Source organism: Spinacia oleracea, chromosome 2, assembly GCF_020520425.1.
Source record: "Spinacia oleracea cultivar Varoflay chromosome 2, BTI_SOV_V1, whole genome shotgun sequence".
Taxonomy (NCBI): Eukaryota; Viridiplantae; Streptophyta; class Magnoliopsida; order Caryophyllales; family Amaranthaceae; genus Spinacia; species Spinacia oleracea.
The window spans coordinates 11,695,161-11,715,369 of NC_079488.1; the positions used below are offsets into that span (position 1 = coordinate 11,695,161).

Sequence of the window (20,209 nt, forward strand, 5' to 3'; positions counted from 1 at the left end):
AATTGTATGGGCAAGATCTTGAGATATTGTGCCGTATATCCATTATTTGACAATAGCGTCCAACCGTTTCCATGTGGGATCATCGATGTCAGTAGGGCGGGGAACAGCAGGGTCAATGTGATCGATGACGTTGAATGCACACACATGAATTTGGAAATATTCCACCCAAGCGGCATAGTGACAAGTTTCCTGATCAAGAACCGTGGGGATGGCGTTCTTGATGTTACTTACGGCAAAGGCGGGGTGAAAAGTGGTTGGAGGAGGAGGAGGGGTAATTACGGAGTCGTCGTCGGAGGGGGACGACGGCTGCACCATAGCTGCGGGAGAAGGGAGTATGGCGCAGGAAGGGTGCCGGGTAGGATCAGAAAAAACTAGAGTATTTTTCCTTAGGCTGTGATACCATGTAGAATTGTGTAATTCTCCCTGAGTTGGGTATTCTCATTAATCAATATTTATAGGTGTACAATATTACAATCCTAATTCTATGAGAATACTAATTACACAATTCTATCTTTACAGAATATAGGGAAGAATAATATAAACATATATTCTATCAGTAACAACTGCCAAATAAAGAACTACTTTCTCCTCTCTTATGTGCATAATACAATTGAGTTTTGGACACGTGCTATTCACGCAAGATCCTTTATTTTCATTTTGTGATTTATACTTAAGAAAAAACATAGTTATGTGGGTTCTTATTAGATTCGTCTCAATAAATATTTTTTAAATATCAACTTTTTATAATTATTTCTTATTCGTATTTGAAGATTAATGTTTGAAACCGTGCATTGGAAAACGTGCCTAAATAATTAGTTTTTCGTTTGAATGTTAGCCTTATACGCACGCAACACGTGGGAATATAAGAAAAAATATATTTGCATTATTACTCCGTATATCTTAACTTGAAATAACATGAGGTTTTATAGAATGTCTTATGGCATTCTCCTTCTCACCGATCTACAAATTTTAAACGGGTGAAAAAAACTATGACTGCAGCAAGAAACTACAATAAGAAGTGGGTATGAGGCAGTCCGGGAGATTATAAAGGGGGATTGATAGCTGATTGCAAATAAGATTGTATTCCTTAAGAATTAAGGAGTGAATAAAGGGATTACAAATTTAAGGGAGAGAGAATTAAGAGATTAGAAATTTTCATAAACTACGAATGAGAGAATTTAAGTTTTCAAATTTAAGGTGGTTGAACATTATTTTAAATCCGTTGTTGATTTTTGGCTGTCAAATTGCAAAGGTCTTTCATATACTAAAATATAAGACAATTTAATTAATTACTAAAATAATCTCAGGAGTTTCAGGATATACAAACTGATGTAGATGGGATTCGATCTCAGGTCTTAGATACCACCTCCTCAAGACTTTACCAATTAAACTAGTTGACATCCACAATTATTGAATATTAATGCTCTTAGTAAGTTAGCAAAACATACTTTGTAGTACTAAAGATGAAGTTGTTTATCATTCTATGACCTCTAAGTAATTAAGTAAAACCTCTCTGTAAGAAACAAGTACTCCCTCCGTTTATTTTTGTTTTTTACGTTTTGTATTTTTCACGCGCTTTAACGAATAATTAATTTGCATCGAGATTCCTCAATTTTTTTTTATTTAAATAAGATAAATTACGTTTATTTATAATGTTTTCACTTTTATCAAAATTATGATATTGGGAAATGAGAAAATTTTAATGTCCCACTGGAAAAGTGTGAGAGATTAAATGACCCAATGGATTTAATTGATTAAAATAATAATTGGACACAAATTTTGATAGAATATAAGTTATTTATGTGATAATATAAAAATAAATGTAAAGAACATTTTGAAATACCCAAAAAGGAAAACGTAAAAAACAAAAAGAGACGGATGGAGTAGTATTTGGTGTACCTCGTAATATGTAGGAACTTCAAAGATTACCTTTAAGTAATTGTTTTGATCCCTAATACTATAAGACTCTGTTTAATTTAACACAAAACGTTTTAAAGTGAAAAAGTAATCCTAATCCTGACACCTACTTCGTATAAAGCCTTGAACTTCTATTACTATTCACCAATAGTGCACTTACTACTTTACATCTTTTTTGTACCTTCGTTTTTTTGTCTTATTCTTATCAATAGTGTGGGGACAATTATACCCTTGGTCATCTTGCTACCATTTGTCTCTTCTTTTTTCTCTCCCTCTTTTGCCTTTTCTTTTTCCTTTGTTGGCAACCCAATAATTAATTCATTCCACCGAATTTCTCCCGTCACTCTTTCTAGCCTAGCTTTCCTCCGTCTCGTCTCTCCTATTAATGTTGTTTGTGGAATGCTACAATATCAATGACACAAATATTTTAAACGTATGTATAATTTCATATTATTAATTACATGCAAATCGAACTTTAGAATTTAACGTAAATGTGTAAATGTCAATCTTTTACTTAATATTTCTACAAAATAAATTTATATAATTTGGAAAATCGTGCACCCGTTAGTACACTGCCCAACAACTAGTTTCTAGAAAAACGTTTTATACCATACAAAAACTCCTCACCTCGAGTTTGATTTTTGGAATGAAGATTCTTTTGACATAATAATTGATTCATTTGGACCCCTACTAAACTCTTACAAGTCTGTGGTCCACCGTAACAGGACGATAGTCTCGTACAAAAATATTAGTAGTACAACGGATAGTACCATGCGCAAAATACAACCAATTTCAACGGACAAAATGAGACTCAAATTATTATGAAAGTGGGAAATATGTAGAATAACTAGTTATTGGTCTGGGGCGATGTCTGTAATGTTTGGAAATAGTTTGAGTTTTATTTAGTCATTTCAAATTCACTTATAGATTTCTTTATATATGCAGTTTAATAATAATATGAATTTCATTATATATATATATAGCTTAACATGGTTATCCAACAATCGCTAAACTAATTTTTGATTAATTTACATTATTTGTGTAAATGTTTTTTATTTCTTTTGTATACTGTGTTACAAGTTGAAATACATTTTGAAGGACAAAAAAAGACACATTTGATTAGCTAAAAGAAAGCGAAACAATTTTTTTTATTCTTTTCTCAGTGATTTCATGGATATATGTTTGATTTAAATAAATTTACAGAAAAAATATATAATTTGATTAGTAAATGAATAAAAATTAAGAAAAATAATGTTATTATAAATTGTTAATCATGTACATACGTAGTTAATTGTTAATCAAATACATTCATAAAACCAATTTTTCTCTTTATTTAATTGTATTAGTGGCATAAGTTGTATCATTGGAGTTGTGGATAAAGGTGATGAGTTCAGAGATGGATATCAATATTTTTTTATGTGAGGGCACAATAAACAATAAAGTATGTGTATGACATAGTGCGACACTTACCAAGTCATATCGACACATAAAAAAATGACATGAGTTGCCTTAGAATTTTAATAATATACTTAAAAGATAACAATTCAAGAAAATAATAAGGTAAAAGCTAGTGGTGGTTCACAATTTTTCTAAAAGGTAGCTAGCAGTACATGTTCTACTCATATCAAACTATGACATCATTATCTTCACCTGGTCTTATTTGATTTTCTAGTTCATGTGAGGGTTTTTTTGCTTTTTTATATGATCTAATCTAATAAACAATAAGAATACACAATTTCTTCTTTGAACGTGGTGTACAATAATTATTGTACATGAGAGTAAATGTTAAGTTAAAATGCTTAAAAGTTAATCAAATATAATATAAAAATTATTTATTGGTGATAAAAATTTTCATTTTTAACAAAAAATTATTCATTCAAAATCACTAGTAATGCATATATAAAGGTAACTACTTAAGCCTTTAAAATGTTTATCCATCAGCTTTTTTCATAATATAAAAGTTACAAAAAAAGAAATATAAAAAATTACAAAAACTGTGTAAAAGTGATCCCGGTGTAAAATAAATTTATTGTACACCTTGTGCATACAAGACATTTTGTTCCTATTTCCGCTACATGTATTAAAAACACACGGAGCATTAAAAGTTACAAAAAAATAGGTAAAAATAATCCCAATATACAATAAATTTATTTTACATCACACCTTGTGCATGCAAGACTTTTTATCTCTGTTCCCACTACATGTTATACAAAGATCATCTGTCTGGAGAACTTAAAATCAAGCGGCGCATTTCATTGCAAGTCTAAGGGGACACAGGGCTGGAGTAAATTATACAGGTAAATATGTAGTTTCTTCCCACTTTATTTGTTCATATGAAATTAGCTACTCTATATTGCGTATTAGACAAAAAAACAAAACTTTCACCAGGGAAAAAAAAAACAAAATTTCTTGCTTACAGAGAAAGCATATTTACTTTCTATTACAACAGCAATATTAGTTGCCCTTAAGAATGATTAATTTGATCCAAACAGCCCCCATGATATTCCCCCATCCATCAGCTCAAGCTCCTGTACCCAGCTACATGTTTAAGTGAGTTCCATATTCACAAAGTTCGGTCTTCTTCTTCGTCTTCTGAGCATCTCGGGTAACAACTTTCCGAGAGTGATTTTCAGCAAAACTAGCAATAATGTTCGGATTCTTCATCTCAGAATGTGGATTGGATGACTATTTCTTCATTGATTCACATATACATCCCGGAAGTGGATTTGCATAGAAACTTTCCTCCAACTTCGGGAACTCTCCCGGTTCCCTGTAATATGGACCTCCTAATCGGTCTTTATGCTGTTTCTGCACTTTAGAACTGAACTTCTTCCAAGTGACCTTTTCTTCATCAAATTCATCAATAACTTTCACCAAATTCATCCTGCACAGGCTTTCTAATTAGAAAATCATCATATTTGTATGAGAAAAGTAGCTCAGAAAAGGATTTTATGTAAGTGGGTATTGGGCACTTCGTCAAATATAAAGTTATAACATAAAATCTGGCGAATGTGGCAAATTAGCCCCATAAGTTTTATCTCGTGTGCAAATCAACCCTCCAACTTTTAGATGTAGCAAATTAACCCCATAACTATGGTACAATGTGCAATTAGCTTCCAATTGTCATTTTCCGACTTAATTCTACCGGAAATTATTATTGTCGTCGGAAAACATATACTTTGTGTATGTATTCGAAAGATAATTCGTATGTCTTTAATTAATTTGGTAATCTTTTTGCATTATCCTCACTCTCCCTGACTGCCTTTCTCCTTCGTATCTTCATCTTCTACCTTTCTGTCTCCTCTATGTATGGCCCCAAGCAGATTTATACAATATACAATTTTCATAATATCCTCCGCCAACAAATAAAAAAGAGCTAAAGTGTATTTGGTAATTTAAAGACCTCAGAAAATTATATGGAAGTATATTGATGAAGGATTACACTAATGGTGTTCGATCTAATGGTTGGCTGCTTTTTCATATATTTTTTTAAGCTTTGTTTCTCAAAGTCATGTTTTTCCGGCAATTACAATACATTCCGGTGGAATTTAGATGAAAATTAACAATTGGGAGTTAATTACACATTAGAGTAAACTTAAGGAGTTAATTTGCTTCAATTAAAACATAAGGGGTAGAATTGCTCATCATAGTAAACTAATGGGGCTTATTTGCCGCTTCTGCCCATAAAATCTTCATGAAAGTTAATCAATTATAGAAGGAAATGAAGGGCAACTACATTGCTGGTGTAGAACATCAAGATAGCAAAGTTTTGAAGTTACCAGCCCTCCCATGTAGGGGTGGCAATCAGGCCGGGTTCATGCTCAGGTCAACTTCAGGTCGGGTTCGTGTCGACCCATTCAATTAATCGGGTTGAAAATCTCAACCCAAACCCGCTATTATCAGGTCGGGTTCGGGTCGGATTATCAGGCTGGGTCAGCTTTTGCTAGCCCTACTCCCATGTACCTTGTTGGTAAGAACCTTTCCGAAGTTCTCCTAAGGTCAGGGGTTATATATGGTTGGTAGGATGAGAGAAATGCTATCTTAACATTTGAAGTTTAAGAAAAAGTAATTGAAATTACCTATAGTGACCTTGTACTAAGATCTAAGGGCCGTTTCTCAAAGGTGTTATAATTCGAGTTCAGGGTTATTTTAGAGACTGGAATAAGTGAGATACTGCTAAGTACCTAATCACATAAGAAACAAATATCCCCCAAAAAATTACATCAATCATAGGGATGGTTTACCTGTCTGGGTTAATGGTTTTCTTAAACCCATCAAATCGCCTATGACCTTGAACCGCCTTTGCCATATTTCCATCATAGGTGTAGACAAATACATCACTCTCAAGTGCAACAACATAGTCTAGACCAGCCAACATATTCTGATGGTTCTTGAAAGGTTCCAACTCCTCTTCTGTAGCGAGAGTTGAATGTGAGAAGATATTTGGAAACTCATCTGTTAGGTACTGCATACTTCCATTTCCATATGCTTCCCCAGCAACTAAATAGATCCTTGTGTTTGATGGGAAACCCAGTCCTTTTAGAAGTAAGGAAGTCTCCCTTGGGGTTAATGGACAGCCACCAAGTCTCCTCCGCTCTGCTCCATCGATTTCCTTCTCCTTCCAATGACTGACCTCATACCGCATCTTTCGGAGCTCCTCATCTTCTTCGGCGGTCAAATTGTGACCACAACCAGTAAAAGCAAGCATATCCTTCTCATACCTGACATGCCACAAGAATAATTTCAGAATTAGGCTTGTTCAACTTATTTCCACTTATTTCAGGAAAAATAAGTTCAGTTAAGTTTACTTAAGTTAAGGAAAAATAAAGGTTACCCAATTACAATTTATAACTAAAATAAGTTTTGATAAGTTTTAATAACTTCTGTTAAGTTCAGATAAGATAATTTCGGGAAAAAAATAAGTGAGAATAAGGTAAATAGAACGCACCCTAAGTAGCTAAAGTAAATTACTCCCTCCGTAACAAATTACTTGCACCATTTTGACTTATTGCACTATTCACATAATTCACTTTGACCATATTTGATTTCTAGTATATGAAAACAAATGTTAGCATATAATATATTGTTGGCTTCATCTTAATATATATTCTCAAATATTAATATTTTATAAGTTTTTCTAATATGGTCAAAATTGTGCATTGGCAAGCCAAGTAATATGGGACAGAGGGAGTACACGGGATGCATGCATCATTGACCCGAAAGCATATAGGAGTAAACTCGGATTTCTGATGTAATTAACTGAACTGACCTCAGATGGAGAGCAAGATAAGGGCCTCCATTTTCTCTCATTCTTGCAACCAAGGTCTTCCCAAGTTCTTCAATGGGGGTTGAGTACTTTAATGCCCTGTAATTGACTCGACACCTCAGTTTTTGTATGCCATTGGGGAGACCATTGTTAGCAATCCGAGAATCAGTATGCGTGAAGTATATCACTTTGTGCTGCTTCAGAAGTGGAAGGACTTCTACTTTATAATAGCTGACCTGATAAATGGTAGTTTTAGTCAATTGCTAATTATGATAGACAATGTTGATGTTTCAGGGCATATAAAAAGATCACAAATTGAGGTGGATGTCTTTATCAAACCTTAGACCATGATATGGGTGTCTTTGAAAAAGGTTCAATATCTGCAAATTCTTGCGGCAATGCTTCAACTATATGAATTTCATCCTTCAGTGTCTCCATGAAGTGCTGCCAATCAAACAAGTCTTTAAACCCACTGTCAATGCATAACAAAATCAGTTAATTCTAGTTGTACAACCACCTTGTGATACATGCAGTTATTTTCCTAGGAAAATAAAAAACCAAATATGCATAAAATAAAATATCAACGTAAAGAAATTTCATGGTTTTATTCTGAGAAAGATCAACACCGGCGCAGAAGGATAGAGAAGAATGAAAACAACATGCTGTATCGAATACACGTGACTAGACCTGATATTACAAGATTATGCCAGTGAATCCCAATTCCCAAGTCAACCACTATGCACAAAATCTCTTACTAGTTTTACTAAGTTTCAGATAACGTAAGTTAACACAAACAGTATAAAGGAGTGCAGGAAAGTCTTAGTCTTCTCCTTTGGGAATGTAATGAGGAAAACCAGTATTGAACTGCTGTGGCTGACACTTGGTGAGGGACATGGACCTAAGGGCTAATTCTGAGTGTTGGATAAGAGAATGAAGATCAAACGCAAAATAATACAAGGGAAAGATTGTAGAAAAAAGAGTTCTTTACCTTTCATCAGCCCAGTAAGAAGTGTGATCTAGAGAAGGAAGAACAAGAGTAGCCTTCAGGATCTTAGCAACAGCAACCATATCACAGATCTGCACTCTAAAATTAGTACTTATGAGATCATAGTCGAAGCTAATACTCCCTCCGTATTTATTTAAGAGATACACTTGGCCGGGCACGGGTATTAAGAAAAATAATTGAATGAAATAAAGTAATAAAGCAAGTGGGGTTGGGTAGATATTTTAATAATTAAACAAGTGGGGACCATGTCATTTTGGGGGGTGGAAGGTGGAGTGGGTTTATGAAATTATTTGTTTAATAGGATGGTGGGTCATAGGGTAAATTAGATGTATTATTTAATTAGATGGTGGGGTTGATAAGTTACTAAAAATGGCAAGTGTATCTCTTAAATAAATACGGTCGGAAAATGCAAGTGTATCCCTTAAATAAATACGGAGGGAGTAACTCATTACATTAATACCATGAAAACAAACAACCACCATACCCCAAATCTCATCTGATTTAAGCCACCATTAGCGTTTATGAGAATGTAACCATTTGTCTTATCATCCAGCTCTGCCAAATGAAAGTTGTCAGAATCATTACATAAAAATGGGAATATACCCGTATACTAAAAATAAAAATAAAAACTTATAAAATGTAATGCACAACTTCTACGTGGATTCATACTTTTATGCTTCTTTGGGAAATCAATGCACTGGCTGAAGTTTCCGCTGTTTGGTCTGGACCATATGTCCGAACACTGCAATATAGATTTAAGCATGAGTGATGCAACATCTGAAAAAAGTTATAAAGCTTTAAATATGATCTGTATATGTATGTTGGACTTACTTTACTCACACTTTTGTCATTACCCACTACACCAGAGGACACCATCATTAAAGTCCGTTCAATATCACCGCCTTCGGCCCTAAAATTTAAGCTCTCTCTATAGCCATAATCAGGAAAGTTTTGATCTGTCTTATATTGGTTGTGGGAACCAGAATGAACCTAAGATGAAGAACATTCAAACTGTTACTGGAGGAGAAAAGGATTAAAGGACTAATTAAGCTTGACTTTTAAACAGGAACTTAAAGACACGCGTTATATCAACAGCCTCAGATTATATTTTGCATGACTTGCCCTTGCTTATATACTAAGTACGTAGTAGCAAGACACCACAAAAACAGCTAGGTCATTTTCATATATTCTTATCAAATAGCCTTGGCATTTTCCACATTAACAGAGAGGATCCTTTTTTAAAAAGTTGAATGGATACACTACATAGACCGCTGACAAAGAAAAGGTTACTCAATCTTATGGACCTGAGATCATGGAGGCAACACTGCTAGCCATATTTACCAACTCTAGGACATGCACATTGAAATAATGTTTCCTATCTTATAGCGCTTAAAGGATTAACTAGATTCTTAAAACTTGGAAAAGAGATGATCTTCCATCCAATCCAATTTCCCGTTACTTCTGCAAGATACTTGTTGGGACAGAGGGACAGCAGTCAGACATAATCCCGTCATGAATCTTCGTCCAAATTTCTTCACCTGGATAATAAATGGAGAACAGGCAAGTCCTGAACTAGAAAAGTCATTTCACCTCAAAGAAAATTTCTCTCCCCCCCTCCTTCCGTTTCATATAAGACGTGAATACATACTTTGTATAGGATGAGGCATTTCTCTTCCTTGCATTCCACTCCCCCCCCCCCCCCCCCCCCGTCCCTTATTTTTTGCTCCATTTGACTTTTCACATCTTCGAGACGTGACTTAAAACGTAAATATCTCCAATTCTATACGTGTAAAAATTATAAAAAAGTTGTTATTCTAAAATTATATATTGAACCAAGTCTAACAAGATCCAACATGAGTCACAGAACTATATTATTTCTTATAGGTTATGCAACGGGGCAAACATTTAGGGACAGAGGGAGTATTGCCATTCCAATCTTTTTCTTAGCTTCATATGACAACTGGATGACTTAGGTATCCAATCCTACGGACCTTAATTCATGAACGCAACACTGCTTGCCATATTTACCAACTCGAGAATATGCACGGCTTAAATGTATTTCCTATGTCTTAGTACTTTAGGGCTAAACTAGAATCTTATACCTCAGAAAACAGAGAATCTCCCATCATGTCCCATCGTCTTTATTGACACCTGAAGTCATTGGAGAAACAGGAAGTCCTAAATAGAAACTTTACGTTCTCAAAATCACCTCACCCAACTTTTTCTTCCCTTCTTGTAGAAGATCAAACACATAAGGATGAAAAATTCCTCAACTTACATTCTATCACCTTCCTCAAACTCCTTTTCCTACCTTCATACCCCAGCACCAACAAATGGATTAATTACATTAAAGTACATAATTACCAACTATCAAGCGGGTTAATTTCCAATCAACACTACAAGGAAGCAACAAATTACTACTCCAAAGTCCATTTTGCACCTAGTTCACCATGATTTATTGATCTAGCTCCTTGTATTTCACACATCAACCGAAATCCGCCGAAATATATTATTGTTACTTTAAATTCAAAGATGTTAACTTTATAAGTCAACCTAATTGTCCTGCATACTCCTAACGAGCACAAGTTGGAAATTCATAAGTTCCCCATAATAAGAAATGATAAAAGAAATCATAGTTATGAACTTGTGATAAATTCCTGTGTCAAATCAATTGAAACTCTGATTGTCACACCAGCCAATTGGTCCAACAGACCAAAACATATGACAAGTCTAAAAATCAACAACCTTAATTCCATATACTTACTTAACATAGTAATCCATACAAAACATGCCAAAATTAGAAATGAAACAAACAACTAACAATTCATCAAATTACTAAAAATAGATAATGAAATCCAACTATTTAAGATAAATCCCAAACATGTTCATCAAACAAATTAAGCTAGTGTTACCTGAAGATTAGACTGAGTTGATTCAATTAGTGAAGATCCAAATAACCCACCTTCAAAAATCCTACAAACACCCAAAAACAAACAAACCCCACAAAATAGAAAGAACATCCATTGACCTAATTTCTTCCTCTCTCTTAAACCAAGCTCAACAACCCCTTTAACAGTAGCAGATCCAAGAACAGAGGAAGAGGGCTTCTTAATTCTATGATTAAGTAACCCAAAATGATTCTGGGTTTGTTTCTTTTCACAAAATGAATCAAACCCATCTGGGGAAAGTGGAGTAGAAGCAGGATCAGATCTGGGGGAGTTAAGAATCAAGTCGATTTCATGATGGGTGGTGAGAGAGTTCACGCCGCCAGTAGGGGTAGTGTTAGTGGAAGTAGCGTCGTTTGCGGCGGTTGCAGCGGCGTTGGTAGTTCGTTTAAAGGAGGGAGCACGGCGGGTCATGGAGCTAGAGAAGCGTGGGCTGTTGACGATTTGAGGGACGCCATTGTCAGTGGATGAGGTGCGGTGGTGATGGAAACCCATGAAAATGATGGCGGTGGTGGTTTAGGAGAGAGAAAGCTAAAAGGAGTGGACAATCATCACCGTTAATGGAGGAAGTCAAGGTGGTGGAGAAGTGGGAGTATGGTGGTATCGCCGAACGCGGTATATGATTGATTTGATTGGTTGTATAAAAATGATTTGTTTATTGGAATTGTTGAAATCTTAATTTGATGTTGATGAAGTACGGAATATTTAATTGTTTGAGAAATGATGGGAAATAATTCAAGTAATGGTGTTTTTCATGATTGCACGACCTTTTGTAAAAGAAACGTAAATTAGATTAGCCTCCTTTCGAGTAATTCCTAAAGAATCACCTGGATTAACCAATTTTGTCAATAAACAACGAAATAATGCTACCAATGTGATTTTGCGTTGAACTGTGGTCAAGGGCCGTTAACGTTTGGAATTGACGGTGGATGATAACTGAAGAAGTTCTTGAATTGGAACTTCTGATTGAGAGAAGAAGAGAAGAGATTTTATTGAGTAAGAATTAGAATGATTCTTGTTACAGATTACAAGAGGAAGCACACCAGCTTATATACTAGTGTGTTAGTTTTCTAGGCAAACAAACACAGCTGAAAGAGTTAGTTATAACTAACTATTACATCATGTAACAACTTGTGCCATGTCACTAATCTGTGTACTAGAGTGCCATGTCATTAATCTGTGCATCATGATCTTCAACTGTCAGTAGTTGAGAGAGTAAAGCAGTGATCAACACAGCTCTTGTAGTGGACTGATCTGTGTTGCTGTCTTGCTTCTGATCATATACTCCAATAGCCCCCCTCAAGCTAGGTGGAGATAACATACCTAGCTTGGATAACAAGTCAGAGTGTTGAGGATAGGACAACACCTTTGTTAGCACATCAGCTAACTGATCAGAAGTAGGAACAAAAGTGAGATCAATCAAACCTTCTAACACTTTATCCCTAGTGAAGTGACAATCTAGCTCAATGTGTTTAGTTCTTTCATGATGAACTGGATTCTTTGCAATGTGGATTGCAGACTGATTATCACACTTAAGTTGAACTGGACTTAGGTTAGAAATACCCATTTCTTGCAATAATCGAACCAACCAAGTAATTTCTGAGGCTGCAGCTGCCATGGCTCTATATTCAGCTTCAGAAGATGATCTGGATATGGTACCTTGCTTTTTGGATTTCCAAGATATAGGGCTTGTACCAAGAAGCATGACATAACCAGTTACAGATCTTTTGGTATCTGGACAAGCAGCCCAATCAGAGTCACAATAGGCTTGTAAAATCAACTGAGAAGAGGATTGAATGAAAATCCCTTGACCAACTGTGTGAGCCACATACCTAAGCAGGTGATGCAAAGCATGAAAATGAGACACCTTAGGGGATTGCATAAACTGACTAAGAGTTTGCACTGCAAAAGAAAGGTCTGGCCTTGTGTGAGTGAGAAAATTAAGCTTGCCTACCAAACATCTGTACTGAGTAGGATCAGTATATGGCTCATCCACTGAATCAGTGAGCTTAAGTTTGACAGGAAGGGGTGTTTTAGCTAGTTTGGATACATCCAAGTTACAGTCTGCCAAAAGTTCCCTAGTGAACTTGGATTGTGTGAGAAAAACACCATTCTGAACTCTAGAAATTTCAATTCCCAGAAAATAGCTTAGTTCACCCAAATCCTTGATGCTGAACTTTTTGTGCAAGTGAGACTTGAGAGCAATGATTTCTGAGTGATGAGGCCCAGTGACCAATATGTCATCAACATAAACTGCAACCAGAGTGTGTTCATTGTTCTGTGTCTTAATGAAAAGAGAGTAGTCATTTTTTGACTGAACAAAACCAAGATGAAGCAGTTCAGAAGTAAGTTTGACAAACCATTGCCTGCTTTCTTGTTTCAAACCATATAGGGACTTTTTCAACCTACACACCTTGCTTTCTGGATTAGGAATACCATCAGGAACCTTCATGTATACTTCTTCTGTGAGATCACCATGCAGAAATGCATTATTAATGTCCAGTTGATGGATGATCCAACCCTTAGTGACAGCCAAAGCAATCAAACACCTGACAGTTGCCATTTTTACAACTGGTGAAAAAGTTTCTGCATAATCTATTCCATACTTCTGAGTAAACCCTTTAGCCACAAGTCTGGCTTTGAACCTTTCAATAGAACCATCTTTCTTCATCTTTACTCTGTAAACCCACTTACAACCAATAGCCTTCTTGCCTTTTGGAAGAATACACATATCCCAAGTGTGATTAGCAGTGAGAGCATCAATTTCCTTGTTCATTGCTGCAACCCAATCTGCAGACTGAGAAGCTTCATTAAAGTTAACTGGTTCAGGAGCTTTAACAGCTTGTGATACCAAAGCTTTGTGAAAAACAGGAAGTTCACTGTAACTGACAATGTTGCACCAACTTAGTTCAGAAACAGTACACACATAATCATCCAACCAAGTTGGAGGTTTGTGTATTCTAGTAGATTGTCTAGGTTCAGGATAGAATGGTGGTTCAGGATTGAATGGTGGTTCAGGTTCAACAGAGATGTGTGTTTCAGGTTCAAGAATTGTGTGTGTTTCAGGTTCAAGAATTGTGTGTGTTTCAGGTTGAAGGTCTGTGTTTGATGAATTTGTATCTGTAGTTGGGGAATCTGGTTCTGATGGTATATCAAATACATCAGGAATGTCAAAATCTGTATTTAAATCAAATGGAGTGTGGATTGGAAGGAAAATAGGGTTTGTGTTTGTGTGTTGGGTGGCTGAAATATGAAATGGTAGATGTTTTTCATGAAAATGGACATCCCTAGAAACAACAATCTGTTTTGTTTCTAGATTAAGCATTCTATAGGCCTTCTGATCAGGTGGATAACCAACTAAAACACAAGGAATTGATCTAGGATCAAACTTTGATCTATTGGCTTTGATTGTTGAAACATAGCCAAGACAACCATAAACTCTTAAGTGATCTAACTGAATTGGAGATTTGTTTAACCTCTCATAAGGTATTTCAAAATTGATGCTACTTAGGGGCATTCTGTTGATAAGATGAGTAGCAGTAAGCAAGCATTCACCCCAAAATCTCACTGGAAGTCTAGATTGGAAAAACAAAGCTCTAGCTGTTTCTAGTAAATGTCTATGCTTCCTCTCAACCACTCCATTCTGTTGTGGAGTGTCTGTACAGCTTTTCTGATGTTTGATCCCAAACTTATGATACAAAGGTAAGATTCTGCCTTCACAAAGTTCCTTGGCATTATCAGTTCGAAAACATTTCACCTTCAAGCCATACTGAGTATCAATAAAATTCAAAAAATTGGATAGAATATCAACAGAATCAGATTTATGCTTCATTAAGAAAGTCCATGTATTCCTGGAATAGTCATCTACAATTGTAAGAAAGAATGTACAATTGTCATGAGTCTTTGCTTTATAGGGGCCCCATACATCAATGTGAAGTAACTCAAAACATTGAAAAGTCTTAGTATGACTAATAGGGAAAGGCTGTCTACATTGTTTAGCTTTAGGACAAATTTGACAAAAACTGTCACAATTTCTTCCAACAGATGGCAAAGATTTATTCACTAGATGGAGTTTATCAAAAGGTAGATGACCTATCCTTAAGTGCCACAACTTGATATCTTCAGTAACTGAAACCAGAACTTCTGAACTCGTGTTGTTCTGCAACCTTTTAGTCTCCAAATCACTTTCAACCACAACATACAATCCTGACTCTATCTTACCAAGAACCACTGAAGTTTTCTGAGAATGTTCCTGAATCATACACTTGTCATGAGTGAATATGATGTCACAGGAAAGATCTTTACACAATTTATGAGTAGAGATAAGATTAAAATGACAGTTAGGAACATGTAGAACATTCTTAAGCACAATATTCTTCCCAATTAAAACATCACCAATATGTTTTACTTCAACTTTCTTACCATCAACAACTGTGATGGTTCTAACACCTTCTTTCAACTCAGAAAATGTATGAAATAACTCCAAATTAGAACAAATATGATCTGTAGCTCCACTATCAACAATCCACCTTGTATTAAATGAAGTGATTAGACATGTACCTGCCACATTGGCTGCATGAACAGGCTGTTCTTGCTCATTGATTAGGCTTAAAAACTGCTGATATTGTTCTTCAGAGATGTGAGTGATACTCTCATCACTTGGAACATCTTCAGTACCTTGCATCACTCCTGCAAATCTTTTGCCTCTGTGACCAGGTGGATATCCATGTAATTTCCAGCATCTTTCCATTGAATGACCTGCTATGTTGCAATGATTACAGAAGAAGGAATTTCCAGTTCTTTTGTTTGAAACTGCAAATTTGTTATTGCCAGGACCCTGTATTATCTTGGGCTGATAAACCCTGTTGTTATTGTAGTTGTTATTCCTTCTATCATCAGCAACTGCAAACACCATTGGCTTCACTTCTTGGTCTTCAGACATTCTTTGTTGCTTTTCATCTTGAACAAGCAATCTGTAAGCAGTAGCTATGCTTGGTAAAGGATTCATCATAAGAATGTTAGTTCTCACTTGAGAGTGTTTCTTGTGTAACTTCATCAACAGCTGGATTAACCTTTCTTCCTCCTTTTCTTGAACAAACTTCTGACTGACATTACAAGTACAGCCAGTACAGATGCAAACTGGTACAGCCTTGGCACTATTCAGTTCATCCCAAATCATCTTTATCTTGGTGAAAAAATCAGTGATGCTGCTATCTCCTTGAGAAACTTCACTTAGACTTTGTTGCAATCCATAGAATTGTGGTCCTGAAGTAACTGAAAAACGTTCTTCCAAATCCTTCCAAATGTCTCTTGCAGTTGGAAGAAACACTACACTTTTAGCAATTGTAGGACTCAGAGACCTTAACAAGTATGCCATGACCATGCTGTTGCATCTATCCCATGCTTGATAGTCTGCATGATTGAGAGCTGGTTTAGGCAAAGATCCATCAATGAAACGAACTTTGTTTTTGACTGCAAATGCTAACAATATGCCTCTCTTCCATTCTGCATAACCCTCTCCATCAAATTTGTCTGATACAACTGCAGCATAAGGATTTTCTGAAGTATGTATGAAGTACACACTGTTAGGATCTTGCATTGCTTCTGTTCCCATGATAAACTCAAGAGATAATCTTCAAGAAACGAAACAGAGAATTTTGATTGAACTTTGATTTGAATTGTCAGGATTGTTTTCTGATTTTGATTAACAGATTCTGGAAGAATTGCTAAGAAAAAAAACTTGCTGCTGTTCTTTTAACAGTTTTATTGAAATGCGGAAAGCTTAGCAGGATCTGTAGCCTGCTCTGATACCATGAAGAAGTTCTTGAATTGGAACTTCTGATTGAGAGAAGAAGAGAAGAGATTTTATTGAGTAAGAATCAGAATGATTCTTGTTACAGATTACAAGAGGAAGCACACCAGCTTATATACTAGTGTGTTAGTTTTCTAGGCAAACAAACACAGCTGAAAGAGTTAGTTATAACTAACTATTACATCATGTAACAACTTGTGCCATGTCACTAATCTGTGTACTAGAGTGCCATGTCATTAATCTGTGCATCATGATCTTCAACTGTCAGTAGTTGAGAGAGTAAAGCAGTGATCAACGCAGCTCTTGTAGTGGACTGATCTGTGCTGCTGTCTTGCTTCTGATCATATACTCCAATAATAACGGTTGTTAACTCAAAAGCGCGCATCATAAATCATAATAGTGTAAAGTTCATTCTCCAAACAAAAATCTCAAGAACCTAAAAAAATATTCTCTCTCCTCCTATCTGGTGAGTGGTGAGGCGATTGTGTTGAGTTCACTGTTTTCCATCTCTTTGACTTGAGATCTCAGTTAGACCTAGTTATTGGACAGGGTATTCCAATGGATATCGGGTTAGGATCAAGTTAATAGGGCTTTTATTGGGCAGGGCTCTTATTGGACAGGGCCTCTATTGGACAGGGTCATTATAGGGTCAAACTTATACTACAATTATTTTGAACATTAAAATAGTAATGATACAAAAAATTACGTGTATAGCTTCGTATTTACTTGTACTTGCACATGGCTCTTTTGTTTTTCATTTTTCATTGCTCGTTTATTGACCCGCCCACTAATGACCCGCTATTGACCCGCGACCCGCTTTTGACCCGCCCATTATCGACCCGCTAAAAATGACCCTTTCAATACCCGACCCTCTTTTGACCCGCACCGACCCTGACCCGCCCCGCCCGATAACCAGGTCTAATCTCAGTCCGTCTGAAAATCGATGATCGCTCGTCGGTGTTGGAGGGTGAATTTTGCTCAACTGGTGGTGGCAATTTCATAATCTTCCCGGGTCTGATTTTACATGCAATAAGGTAATTTAATCTACCTAAATATCTTGGATTGTTTAATTATTATTGTTATTTCTTCCCTCTAACTGTGGAAAACAATTTATGAATTACAACTTGAAAATTGTTTATGGAAATAGCAGTACTTAGGTTGTGGAAAAACTATTGAAAAAATTTCTGGGATTCGTAATTGTAAAAAAATGGTTGGATTCGTAATTGGAAATAGTAAGTAGAATAAAAGTACGCCGACATTGGAAATTGTAAGTAGAATAGAATTCCGCCGATGTTTGTGGGCTGTCTTTGATGATGTTACTTGATTATGCTAATAATCATTAAGCAGAGAAATTGAATTTCTTGTTTTTAACCACTTTGGAAAAAAACCAAGTGAAGTGTAGTTAAAAATATAAGGGGACTGACCCAAAAGATTAAAGTGATGAAATGAAATACAAGAAAATGAAATTGTTTAAAAAAATTAGTTGAAAGTGCATGAAAATGAGTAGACACGATTAATTTAATTGCATTTTTATGATAAGGTATACTATAGTTAAAAATATTAGTTGACTAGGCATGAAATTGTGTAGACCACGAAAACGTCTTAATTTGAATGTTAGTGGAGGGGATGAAAGTGAAGTAAATAGAAGTGAACAAGATGACAGACAAGATGTACTGCAAATAACTCATTGTTGCATAGTGTTTAGAAAGCAAAATATTATAAGAAATCTGAGTTTTTGGAGGCAAGGAGAGGTTACGACCCGAGCTATAGCTGGAGGAGTATTGGGGGGGGCAAAGTCTTTACTGTTAGATGGTCACAAATGGAGTGCAGGGAATGACACGAGGATTTAGGTTTGGAAAGATGCTTGGTTACCAGGAGAAGGTACGCATTTTGTTCCAACTCTGAAGGATGACAGCAACCCTGATTTATGAGTTGATGATCTTATTGACTTTGTGAATGGGTGCTGGAATTAGGATATGGTGGCTGCCACTTTCTCTGAAATTTAGTACTGGATATTCCACTCTCACGCTATGGGCCTTGTGATTTGAGATATTGGTGGCTCACTGTTAAGTTTTTTGCTTGGAATTTAAACAGGTCATGTGTAAGAATTATCCTGAATAAAGCTGGAATAAGCTGCTCTTTTTCTTGTGTGTGTGTTGAAGGTTCCCGGGGAGAGGGGTGTGGAGGATCAGGGAGAAGCTGCACTTAGCTATATGATTATTGAAGAACATAAACTCTGTCAAGTCACTGTTAGTATTGGTAGGTTGAGGCTGAATGCAATGTGTACTTAGCAATGTGGTGTAGGAGTTAGTGTTATTAGAAATTTGCATCGTGTTTCCATTAATTTCACATTGTAGTTTGTGTGCATTTTTATATGCGGGATTCTGAGCACTGTTTGTGAAATTGGATTTAAGACTCACCTTACCAGCCTAATTACTTCTCTTACTCAATATTTTATTGAATGTTGGTTGGGTTAAATTCCGAGAGCAGATGGTTGATAAATTGGAGTCTGCAAAGATGTTTTAAGACGTACTTTCATTTATTCTACTGTTATCATGTCTATTCAAGCTAATTTTTCTCAAGTCTTGTCTGACACGGATTTACTCTGCATTTGTGGACAGCTGTTTCTTCTCTTTTTGTCCTTTTCTTTGGTTGTGGAAGCGCTTCACGCATACATACAAGACGAGTCAGAGCATAAGTAGGTTCATAGAGATATGATGTGGTCTTGCTTGTGAATATCAGTTGGTTATTTTGTTAAGATTTGTTTCCTTGAAAGTTGAAACCAACTACTATTATTACTCTTTATGACAAATTGCATTGTGTAAAGAAGCTCGGGAAAGGTTCTGCAATCGACACATGTTCTATTGTGTAATCATCATTCTAGGGTTGGGAGCTAAATCTGGAAATAGAATTGGTATAGATAAAACAAGGAAAGAAAACTATTCCACAATCTGTTATGTCTTTGGTGATTTCTCCTTTTTCTGGGAGGAAGATGGAGTGTTTTGTCTATGAGATTTTTGTGTATATTTGTAACTTTTCTAAGAAAACCTACTGATTTTGTGGCTTTTGTTTGTATCATTTTAGGTCTTGACTAGGACCTCATTATGTCCATAAAAAAATTCATGGGCTTGTTTCATAATCTGAGTACATGTTGTAAAAAGAAAATTGGATCACTCTGGATGATTTGTCTGATTTCAGAAATGTTATATATAATAATCCCAGGTTGTAAGTAGAGAAAAGGTGGGTTTCTTTTTGGTGTGACA

General features: G+C 35.8%; 2 protein-coding genes across 9 annotated transcripts in view; one reads left to right on the forward strand and one right to left on the reverse strand.

Moving 5' to 3' along the window:
- Positions 1-4,134: 4,134 nt before the first annotated feature.
- On the reverse strand, positions 4,135-12,111 carry LOC110797677 (O-fucosyltransferase 35). The gene is made up of 9 exons (XM_022002783.2): positions 11,102-12,111; positions 9,021-9,179; positions 8,859-8,931; positions 8,674-8,744; positions 8,172-8,260; positions 7,523-7,655; positions 7,187-7,419; positions 6,162-6,638; positions 4,135-4,801 (listed from the first exon to the last, which is right to left on the reverse strand). The coding sequence occupies exons 1-9, from the start codon at positions 11,627-11,629 to the stop codon at positions 4,603-4,605; spliced, it is 1,962 nt and encodes a 653-aa protein (XP_021858475.2). The 5' UTR covers positions 11,630-12,111; the 3' UTR covers positions 4,135-4,602.
- A 4,094-nt stretch (positions 12,112-16,205) lies between these two features.
- The window catches only part of LOC110797679 (uncharacterized), a 54,581-nt gene continuing 50,577 nt past the window's right edge, over positions 16,206-20,209 (forward strand). For 6 of the 8 annotated variants that reach the window (XM_056836499.1, XM_056836500.1, XM_056836503.1 and 3 more), the window contains exon 1: positions 16,206-17,980. The gene's annotated coding sequence lies outside the window, so the exon portion shown is untranslated. Of the gene's footprint in view, positions 17,981-19,108; positions 19,206-19,567; positions 19,645-20,209 lie in introns of all 8 variants that reach the window. The other 2 variants (XM_056836498.1, XM_056836497.1) reach the window with 2 other exon arrangements.

Coding starts and splice junctions, on each gene's coding strand:
- LOC110797677 (XM_022002783.2), bottom strand. CDS start 11,629: ATGGGTTTCCATCACCACCGCACCTCATCCACTGACAATGGCGTCCCT. Junction 8,932..9,020: donor ATGACAAAAGTGTGAGTAAA/GTAAGTCCAACA, acceptor TCTATATTGCAG/TGTTCGGACATATGGTCCAG. Junction 4,802..6,161: donor AAAACCATTAACCCAGACAG/GTAAACCATCCC, acceptor AAGCCTGTGCAG/GATGAATTTGGTGAAAGTTA.